At 29.1% G+C, this 12237-nt stretch overlaps 1 protein-coding gene across 1 annotated transcript; it reads right to left on the reverse strand.

Moving 5' to 3' along the window:
• Positions 1-3832: 3832 nt before the first annotated feature.
• On the reverse strand, positions 3833-5823 carry LOC106777243 (probable N-acetyltransferase HLS1). The gene is made up of 3 exons (XM_014664802.2): positions 5316-5823; positions 4995-5167; positions 3833-4897 (listed from the first exon to the last, which is right to left on the reverse strand). The coding sequence occupies exons 1-3, from the start codon at positions 5496-5498 to the stop codon at positions 4033-4035; spliced, it is 1221 nt and encodes a 406-aa protein (XP_014520288.1). The 5' UTR covers positions 5499-5823; the 3' UTR covers positions 3833-4032.
• Positions 5824-12237: the final 6414 nt, after the last annotated feature.

The raw sequence follows: 12237 nt of genomic DNA on the forward strand, positions 1-12237 counted from the left end.
ATATATATATATATATATATATATATATATATAAGTGAGGGACAAATTTTATCTTATAAGTCAGTTTTGTGGGATTGAGTTAGGTTTAAAATCACTTTGTAATATGTTATCAGAGTCATGGTTAGAGCCTATTCTAGCGAGATCTATATGGACATTCTGTTCCACTAGTTGTCGGACAATTTTGTAGAATTGAGTTAGGCTTAAAACCGCTTTCTAATATGATATCAAAGTCATGCTTAGAGTCTATTCCAACGAGATCTATGTAACATTCTATTCTACCCACTATCGACCGTTGTTGGACTACCTATTAATTATAGTCTCATGCGCTCAATATGTCTATACCTTAACATGAAAGTTAAGCAAATCTCACCTTAAAATGATCATAACATATTCATTTTTCTACAACACAATAACGTTTTACGTGTTGGAAAACGTACGTACTTTGACTTTCAAAAGTTTAATGGGAGAAAATTGTAATACAATAGTTAAGACCAACTCATGCTTGTTTAGCCGTATTATATGTATTGCATAAGAAAAGACATGTGATTGGAAACTATTCAATTGTGGATAAATGTAATATTTAAAACAAAATATGAGGTGTGAAAGTTAAGCAAACTCTACTCGGTACTATTTATTTTGAGTCATTAAATAATCAGAAGGTAAACGAATGCAACCAACTTCTCAATTATGTAAATAATTTTTGTCGAACTTGAATGTGTTTTCTTTTTATCTGTATTTTTTATTGTTAACAATATTTTACTCATATGAATGTTCACACTAAAATTCTTGACCTAGGATGTTTCCGCGTGCTACATTCGTTGAAGGTATCCCTTAGATTTTTACGGAATTCGAGCACCTATTCTCGATAGGCTTCTCACAAAAGTGTGATTATATTTGAAAATATGAATTTAATCACATAAACAATTACATGACATCATAAATCCAATTTTAGAGCCAAATTATTATTAAAAATTGAATTTTAAGTTTATTTAATCTTACAAAATTAATTTATTATAAATTAAAATTTATATTTATTTATATCTTCTAAGCTAATTTTATTTCTAAGACTTTCAACCATTGCAAATTATGTTTATTTTATATATAAACTAATGGTTATGGTATGTTAACAATTTTCTTATTCTATATAATTATTTTATAATGTTTTTTCTTTTACTTTTTATTAAGTTACACTTAACTATTTGTTTAGAAAAAAAAAATCGAGTATAGTACAGAAGATGATTACGTTTTACCTAAAGAAAGAGAAATACATGACCCCGCTATTGAATTCGACGATCAAAATATCGTAATACGAAAAAAAGAATTGAAAATAACTGTTAATTCTAATTATCTATTTTGCCGGCAATATACCAACTAATAACTATAAACTTGTATAGAGAACACAAGTTTCTTTATTAAATGTGGAGTTTACAATAAAAAAAAGTAATACAAAAGATTTTCGCTAATAAAATATATATAAATCATCCATTTAAAATTTTATATGAAAAAAAAAATCAGTTTTGAGTCAATAGATTAATGATGAAAAATGAACTGATAATAATTTGATTCAATTTTTTTTATTAAATCCTTTATTAAAAAGGAAGTTTGAGGTTAATTTATTATCATAAACTTATATGTTTATAAGGTGAGAGTTGCTTTTACTTATAATGTATAATTAACACTCTCGTTACTTATATATTTGTAGGTTATCTAATACCAATCCCATAAAATAGACTTTCTTATCATGTTAAAAAGTGAAATGAAATTTAACTTATTTTCAGACAATCAATTTGTAGAATAATTTACTTATAGATTATAAATTAATTTATATCTAGTATAAAACCTCCAATTTCTTTTATGGTATAACCAATTTTTTAAAATATTTATATCAATTCCATATGTTATAAAAGTAAACATACAATAAACAATAACATAATAAAATAAACTCAATAGTTTACAATTTTTTTTGAAATTTCATTTAACGTGGTTAAGCCGTTGGATGAAATTGATTCAATTCTTTTTAAACTGATTATTTTAATATAACATATTACTCCATCGAGTCAACAAGACAACATATATTTTGCATTGTTCTAATTCAACATAATAAAATAAAGACTACTATTTATCTAGTTCGTAAACATAGGATCAAAAATTTATATTTAAATATGAAAAAAAAATACTTTTATTTTAAAAATTAATTATATTATATGATCATCCCATAATACTATAAAAGTAATCATAACGACCATTTCCAAAACTGAATATTATCAAATGACCATTCTAAAGAACTATTAGATTTAGTAATGATTAACTTGGGACAAAACACAATTAATATCAATTAGATCATGATTAAAGAGTTGTTAATATGAATTTCATTTTAAAATTTATAAATATAGATTTAAAGGAAAAAGACATGTAATTGTATTTATTATGCATTAACTTTTAAAGCAATCAAATTTTTATTGTTTACATCATATTATCTTTGGTTATATATCTACTTCAACCAAACAAAAATTCAAAATAAACAATGATAAAAAATACATCATAACATCCAAAATATAATAAAGAGATTACCTCGATGCCATAAAAAAAAAAAAACTAATAATATGCATTTAACTTAGAAAGTTAATTTGAGGTTTGTGATGAATGAAGTATCCTTGAATGGGGAAAGAGAGATATGGTAAACGACAAGGAGTGAGTGAAGGATAAGAGCAAAGTTGATAGCACTATGATACTTTTGAAGGAATTAGGTAATGCTAGGTACATGGTCAACTCCATGTAGTTCGATTGACTTGCAAAATGACTAAGTTATCCTTTCCATAAACGCAGGTACAGTTTTGTAGCTATCTCTTTTGGAAGGAGGGGTCATAGAAAATGAATGGCATGTCCATCACCCAAAAAAGATGGGGGTGAAGGATATTATGAATGGGGGTGGCAAACCCCAAAAAGATACTATGATTAGAAGGAAAATGAATCACAAAGAAAAGATAACACCACTAAGTCCTACACTTCCAACAACTTAGTACTCATCACTTAAGGCCACACACACTCTTCACTCTCAATCCGCCACCTCTCCCCCATTACTTTCATGCCTTCCACACTTTACTTCATCCCCACACAAACATTACTAAATAATACAAACTAAACCATTGTATATATTCCATAAACATAAATACTAATCATATTACCATACGAAACGGTCTCAAATATACGTTGACTGTTTCAATACAACATATTTAATGATCTTAACTGTCTTTTATTCTCACTTTAAAAATTCTAATTTACACCATTGTCTTTTGACTCATACTAGCACCATTAAGAAATAAATGTATATTCTTTAAATTTAAATATATAATCTAATCTCACATTCTTTGTTCTGTTGTAATCTGTTTGCATAAAAAAATTATATGCAAATGTATCCTCTGCAAATACAATTTATCTAAGAAATATGCGCCGAACTCAATAATCAAAGAAAGTTAGGCAAAGATAAGATCCTGAGCTGCAGGCATATTATCAAAGGACAGAAGACATTGGCGTCAAAAAGGTTCTTTAAGAAAAGATTAGCAACAAGACATGCCCAAACAAAAAAGTATATTGGGATTCACCCACAAGTTCATATCCCCCTCCCTCAAAAGCCATATCCCATTATTGATATAAAAGCCTAGCATAGTCATAGATTCCAATATACTTATATTTAGTAAAAAAATAACTATATTATCAAAAACAATAAAAAAAAAAGAGCAAAGTCCAAATTACTAAAGAGGATAAGTAAATAAGAGCAGAAACTAAAAAGGTCTAAGAAAAAGCTAATTCATAACAAGAAAAGGTGAAGGGATATGGTGGATATAAGGATATTCTTTAACATAGGGAAAACAACAATAAAATCACATATACCTCACTATCTGCATTTCCACCCCCAACTCGTTACCCTAACTAGATAATATATTTTGAGAAAGTATACACAAAATGAGAGAGAGAACAGAAAAAGAAAGAAAGAGACAAGAGAACCAAAAAGTGGAGGTGGAGGTTGACTCGTTAGACCTCTCTCGGGTCAACAAAAATGGACATTCCGGGTTGAGATTTGGTCCAGTCACCAACGGAACCGTCACTGTAATCCTCACCCAACCGCTTCATACACCATAAATCTTCGTCACAAGACAGCATCTTCCAGTGGGGTATACCGGACCGTAAGGGCTCGTTTGGTGATACTTCAGTGGCCACCACCCTGCAACCTTTTTCCATCGCGAGGTTGTGCGCGAACCCACAAAGGGCCTTCACCATCTTCGCTGCATCTGGGCCTTCCCCTCCAAGCCCGTACATGAAGTGAAACCCGAATGGCCTGAACAAATCCGGGATCGACGGTACCCGCAGCCACGGCAGGGCCCGGTCCACCACCCTCGTCGTCTTCGCCAGCGTGCGCTTCACGCGCGACGCGCCTCGCACCTCGAGCGTGAACACCTCCTTAGAGTTCCACACGCTCACCAAGGCCCACGACTTGGGTGGGTCCGACAGGAAAAGATCTGGCCCGGGCCATGTCTCGGCACTGTAGGACCCACCCGGGACCGCCAGAAACGTCCCCAGACTCAGCTTGTTCTTCAGGACGGAGTCAATGTCGCGCGGGAAGAACTCCGTCGTGGCGAAACGGCGACGGTAGAGAACCTCCGCGTCGGAAGGGGAAAGGCTAATGATTGTGACCTTGGGGGACACCCTTGCCCTGTGGGCGAAAACGGGGTTGACAAGAATGGACGGGGTACGGAACTTTGAATACCCGCATTTGTCGGTGAAGAGTTTAACGGAAGCTAAATTGTCGTTTTCCGTTGCCATGTAGGAATACTCGGCACCATTATCCCTGAACCACGCCTCCATCCTGTGCACCAGCTTCAACCCTATTCCCATTCTCCTGCATCGTCACAGCACAAGCAAACAATTAATTAACATCTCATCAACGTCTTCATCAATATATAATCAACACAATCATCTATCTAATTTATTCTTACCGTTGATTAGGCGAAACGCGAAGGCCTAGTATGTAGGCCACTTTAGTGTAGACCGGAACATGCTTAGTGTTATTGGCATTGTGTTTTCCGTTCCTGGATAGTCTTTTTCCGCATGTCACCGTTTTTATGCATCCTCTTATCATTCCTACTACCTCTTCACCAATCTCCGCCACCTGTTGATCCACACGACAAAATAATTATGTACACAGAACATCTTATTATCTTGTTGAAACTTTACAGTAGCATAACCATCTCTCATTGAGTTGGTGAGAAAAGTGTATGTGTAGATACATTGATTGAAGTTGGTTAGTTGATATATACCAGCATGAGAAAAGCAGGCGAATGGCGAACCCTGCAAATTGGGTCACCGAGCATGTCCGTGAAGAGAGAAAGCTTGCCACTGGGTCCAACTTCACATATCCTTTCAACAGCTTCTACTCTCTCTCTGTCTCTATCAGGATCGAACTCTCTCACAGACACCATAGGTTTTAACTCTTCACCCATCAGAAGAAAGGTAGGGAAATAAGATAGAAGAGATAGATGACAGAAGAAAGTGCGAAGAACTATAGCAAGGGAGGGGTAGAGTTTTATAGAGGAGTCTGAGAGTGAGCAAGTTGCAGCTTTTTCAAGACTGATTAATACTTACACTGTGCCATAAGCAAAAAACCTAAACTACCAAGGCTTCCAAATTTTAGAACCCAAACAGAGGCCGATGACATGAATTTGGAAAGTCAATAAATAAATAAAAAGAAAAAGAGAGAAGAGAAGGGGCTGTTTATTTAGATATTTCAGCTTCTATTATTCCTCCGCAGTTGCCAGGTACAACTCTCGTGGGCTTTAAATACTGAACTTTTGAGTTCTTCTTTCTTAGTTTATTTTTTTCATTTTCAATACAAGATTATTTTTTAGTTTCTCTCTCTAGAATCTACCACTTCCTTTTGCTTTCATTTCCCATTATTCAATTTTTATATATACATATAACTTTAAAATAATTTCGAATATGTCTTTATCTATTCTCCCTTGTTTTTTCTATATTGGGGAGACTTTTTTTTCTTCTGTTTTTGGACTTAAAACATTTTTAATTTTCTTCGACGGAAATAAATGAATAATATTGATTGCCAGAGGCAGGAGAAGAGGCAATAGGATGAATAAGTGGCGGCTATGACTGCGCAGTATTGTGGTGATGTTCTTAATTGAATTTTTAATCATTTATTTTATACGGAAGGACGTGTTGCCATCATGACCCCATTTGTAATCATTACCTTTAATACTACTACTACATACTCTCACTTTCCTTCCTATGCATTACATAGAAGAACATGCCTGTTTTATTTTTTTAATTTATAGAAAATATTATAAATGTTTTTAAAATATAAAATCACTTGTCTGTTTTTTTTATTTATCTCTTTGTTTTTTATAAGATAATTGGATTATATAATCTAAAACATTTTTATTTATCAACGATAAAATGTTTGTTTTTATTTTATTTTTTTTTATTTTGTTTTTTCAAATTAAACTCGAGAAACATTCTTATATAGCTTGAATTTTATACGTATATTTTAACCTACGGTACATACACATTAGTGTGTGTGGAATGTTGTGAACTGTTTCCATGCATAGGATGCCAGCGATAATATCAATGTTGTATTCCCTTTCTACCAAACTATACTGAAACTCCAAGCAGCAACCTATGTAGTTTGTATTTTCTATCAACTTATTCGATGAAATGGAATTCAATATATATTTTTAAAATTTGATGTTTTAAGATGTAAAATTCAAAAGCGACATATCAGTGTGCAATCTCTTCATTTTCTAAACATGATGTAATCATTGTAAATAAAATTGTAATTTTAATACACTAAATATAAGAATTTTCTTATATATTGTTTACTTATATAGAATAAAACTCTAATTTATTTATTTTTATTTATGTATTGTCACAGTGACCATTGAACTGCAAAATCGATTCCTCTTACACTGCTCTGCTGTTAGTTGATTTTCTGAAGACGATCGTGGCCGTTGATATCATTGTCTCTGTACCGACTGCTAGATTCTCCTTACTTTTATCATACCACTGATTAAAGTCTATGAACCAAAATTTTCACTACTCCTATGGGAGGCTGGTACATACTGCCACAAGATTAGTAGATACGTCGTGTTCTAAAGTAATGATTAAAATTTCACTTTTAATTAATTATGCAAGAAAATAATATTAATGATATCAACATCTTTATCATCATGGTACATGACAAAAAAAATCTAATTACAAGATTAGATGTCATGTTTTTATAATCCTTCTTAAAATTACTTTTATTCATTTACAGATAATATGTTAATAAATATCATTAGTGTTATTACCCTGAGACAGATAAAAAAAATTATATTACAAATATTTGCATTGTAAATGCACAAAAGTAATAATTTATATTTTATGAAGGAATTGTCACAAAGATGTTAATGAAACAGTGATATAATTATAATAAAAATATCTATTTTATTGTAATCTATTTAATATTTTTTTAAATAGTGTTTGATTGACATTTATGTTCGAGTACCATTGTTTAGTGTACCAATTTGGCATATTAAAGGTAGTGCAAACCAAAAGGTTTATTTTGAAAACCACCTTGATCATCACTAGTAATGGAAGGAAGTTAATACGTTTTGGGTTTTAATTAATTAATAATTAATTGGGTTTTTATGAATTAATAAATAATGACTCAATAGTTTTCTATTACTTTTATTGTTTTGGGTTTTTATGAATTAATAATTAATTGGGTTTTTATGATTTAATAATTAATGACTCAATCATTTTCTATTACTTTTATTGTTGTATGACGCAACTGCCACATTAGAATGGATGTGATAAGAATCCATTTTTTTTAATATTTTTTCCTTTATTCTCTTCAAAGTTGTATTATAATAAAAAATAGTTTTATATTATTAATTAAAATATTCTTATGAGTATTAAATTTAATTAATTTTCTTTTTTATTTCATTGAGTTAGTGAGATGGTTACAATTTCTGATATTTACCTCACAGGTAATTTCTCACCTAGAAAAGATTATTCTTAATATTTATATTTATTTTAATAGTGTTAATATGTAATTTCATAGATTTCAAAGGCATGACTCAATTGCCAATAATGCATAATATATATATTTAAATTAGTATAGTTTTCTACCTAGTAAGATATGTACCATTACAGATGATACATTTAAAAAAATTATGGCATAATGCGGAGTACAATCATAAGTTTTAGTATAAAATTATAACTATATTTTTATTTATATACAAAATTTATTATTTTTACTATTTTAAGATAAAATAAGAAATAATTTATTTCAAAATAAAATACTAAAGAATTGTTAATATTATTTTATTTTCTCTTTAAATGACTGATCTTTTCTCAAAAAACTCACTGTCATCATTAGTTTTTTAAATCTTATATAATATCAACATGTCAACATCTAGTAAGTCGAAGAAACATTTAATTATTAATATTTAATATATTAATTATGTTATAATTTTTAACTTATTGGTTAAGAAACAGGGTACAATGTTTACTAAAATAATAAGGATTTCAAGTTTAATATAGGTCAGATGCTCTTTTATTTAATTGCATGAGTTACATCTGTCTCTCTTCTTTCTTCTCTTCCTTTTCTTCTTAGTTTGTTTTTTCTACATAAACAATCTCTTAATTCTTACTTGAGTAACAAGAATGACAGTGACACATTTTTTTGAACACACTTTGTCCATTTGATTAAAACTTATAAATACATAATTTCATTGTAGGACAGATTTTTTTACTTAAAATCACAAAATATAACAAGCACAAATGTAATTTTTTTTCTCATTTTAATACCAAAAATTAAAATAATAAAATATGTATAGAAACCCCATTAATTTTAATAATTTAGAAGTATTCTGACTCTATCACTTTGAACATTATTTTTTTTAATCTGTAGAAAAAAAAAATACTCTCTACTCTGTGTGATTGAAATTTATTGAATATCTTATGCCATCTTTGTCCGGAAAAAGGTTGAGCAAAACTTCATCATTTCCTGCAAATTTGACATATTGTCTTATTGTGGTTTGCTGGTTATTTGAAACCAGTTTCTATAAAGTTAAAATTATTTGATTCCCATGTCCAAACTTTTCTTCCACACCGTGTAGGTGACGAATTGAAGTAAAACAGAGGCAGAAATGATCCTCAATTCATATAATAAAGCTGAAAAACTGATAATATACAACTTTCTACTTGCACAGTGGAGAATATTCAATCAACAAGAATTAAATCTATATAATGTATACATCATGCATATGGGTCATGTCAAATGGTTCCTCCCTCTGATTTATATAAAGAAATATTCCCTAATATTTAATTTCTTTTGTGATAATAACTAATGACAATGACATTAACTACAAGAAATGCAAGAACAGAGTATAAAAGAATAGCAACAAAATAATTTTGATTTTTAATAATGATATTTTTTAATATATAATCTTGAAAAAAAAATTGAATATTGTTTTAATATTAAATTTAAATTTATTTATGACAAACTAACCTCTATTGTTTATATTATATAAATGTATTTATACAGCGTGACAAGAAGTGTACATCACCACTTAGTTTGCTTTGCCAAAAGATAATAAAAAGGAACGCATATAATAAAAAAAATAATAATTTGACTTTTTCATCAAAATAGTATAATTTATTTTTTAAATTAGAATATGGTTATCTCACAACAACATTAATCTTAGTTAATAATACAAGTTTGTTTACTTTCTTTGTATCTAAGTAACTTTTTTTTTATCATTCAAATAATACAAGTTTGTTTTACTTTCTTTGTATCTAAGTAACTTTTTTTTTATCATTCACAACAATTTGAGAAATTCTAGAATGTTTTGTATTATTTTATTTTATTTTTAATAATTTTTCATGATGATAAAATAGATGAGTTTTAAAGTGTCAATATATAGGATTTCAAAATTGTACCTAATATTACTTTATGTGAAAATTAGAGCTGTTAAAATGGGTCACAACCCGCGAGTCAACCCGATCCGTCACGGATTCGGGCCGGGTTGGGTTTGAAAAAATTGTATTCTTTTTATGCGGGTCAGATTTTAATCCGGTTCATTTAAACCCGACTCATGTGAGTTGAACCCGTGGTGGGCTGGGTTGGCCCACCAACCCGCTTACCTAATTTTATTTTATTAAAATTTAGTTTTAATTATAAAAAAATATTTATTATTTTTTTTGCTTGAAAAAAGTATTTAAGTTCCATATTTTCAAAGTTAATTAAACATCCATGGGAGTGAAATTTGTTTAGATTTGAATTATAGAAAGTTTGTAGTTTTTTTTATTTAAAAAAATTGTAATTAAGTGGGTCAATGAGCCAACTCGCTTACCCACCAACCCGTGGTGGGTTGAGCCGGGTTCGAATTTTTCTGCCTCGCTAATAAATGAGCCGGGTTGGATTGACTCACTAAGTAACCAACCCGTGGTGGACCGGACCGGGTCGAGTCGGATTACCCGTTTTGACAACTCTAATGAAAATATTAAAGTTGTTATAATATCTTTAATGTAAAAATAAAATAAAATTATGCATCATATTTTAAAATATAAAACAAGTCTTCAACAAGTATTATATTGAAGTGAATATTACTAAAAAAGAAAGAAAATAAACTGTTTAATTTTTTACCGATCTAATTAGTTGATTTTTCTAAGTTTTAATGTGAATAATATTTGATAAATTGAAATATTGTTTTCTATACTAAAATAAAAATTATTAAAACATGGAATCACACTATACTCACTAAAAAATAAATAACCATTATCTCACAAATCATATAACTAAAAAAAATATGTAGTTGATATCTATTACAAAAATGAGAAAGGACACGTAAACTACTTAAAATCTAATATATTCTCAATTTCATAGTTGTTTTTTTTAATAGTTGCAATAACTTATATGGGATGGTAAGACTAGGAGTTAAAAGACAAATACAAAAGTCCGAAAAGGAAAAAAGAACACTTAGGTTATTTTTATAATTCACTGGTGGTATGTTCTTTTTGTTGTAAAGTGTTTCATTGTTTCTTTTAATTAAATTATTATGCTAATAAATTAATTAAATTAATTTCTATTCATAATAAGTGGTATAATATTTTATTTTTGTAAATTTATTTAGATTTTTTTTTTCATAGTTTGTTTATGTTATATGAAGTTTATTATCATGACACCAAATAAGATGAAAAAATAATTACTTTTTGCCTTCGTTATCAAACGAATCATAATGGTCCCTATTATGCTTCATTTATTTTGGAATTGAAACTTGCAACCATACATAAATAATAATAAAAAATGTGGATTAACCTTATTTTGATTTTAAAAAGTCATTTTAATTTTAAAGATATTTGACATTAATTCTTACAAAACAACCAACACAAATTAGGATATTTAGTCTAAAAAATGGATGTCAAAGATTCTTAAAATAAAATAATATTTTAAATAAAAAAGAATACTAGGCTTCAGTTTTTCAAAACCTGAAGTTATATAACACTCATGTTTCAGTTATAGTTATAGCTGAAGTCTAATAAAGACAATTTTTTATAATATTTTCTTTTATTTCTTCCTACATATTAAAATTTTATAAAATATTACAAAATAGTACATAAACAACACATTATATTCATATCTATAATATGTTAGAATATAAATATAAGAATATGTTATTCTTACAAACAAGTAAATGTGTTAAATATTAATTCAACATATATCAAACATACAAAAAGTGCATTAAACGTAAAAAAATATACTTTAACGTAAATATAAAAAATATAATATTTATAAATGATTAAAATTTTCATAAACCTAGAAGCACAAAAGAAGTTAGAATTGGAAGCCTCACAAATTTTCTAAGTACCAAGCAAAATAATGTGTTTAGTGTGAAGAACCTCAACAAAAATTAGTTACATTAACCTTATAAATAAAAAGATAGAAAAAGAAACTTGAGCAAACCTCCGGCATGATTTCAAAATAGAAGCAAAGTAAAGGTTACGGAGTTAAGAATGTGGAAGGGAAGAAAAAAGAATGAAAGAGTGGTAAAAGTGGTGAAACGACGTGGTGACGTTTGATGACAAAAACGGTGAAAAAATAACTTTTGGAGAAGACTAAAACAATGGAAGAAGGAAGATGTAAAATAATGGTGCCTTCACAAAAGAATCATTAAAAATAATTGTAAA

Source organism: Vigna radiata, chromosome 11 (genome assembly GCF_000741045.1).
Source record: "Vigna radiata var. radiata cultivar VC1973A chromosome 11, Vradiata_ver6, whole genome shotgun sequence".
NCBI classification, from domain to species: Eukaryota; Viridiplantae; Streptophyta; class Magnoliopsida; order Fabales; family Fabaceae; genus Vigna; species Vigna radiata.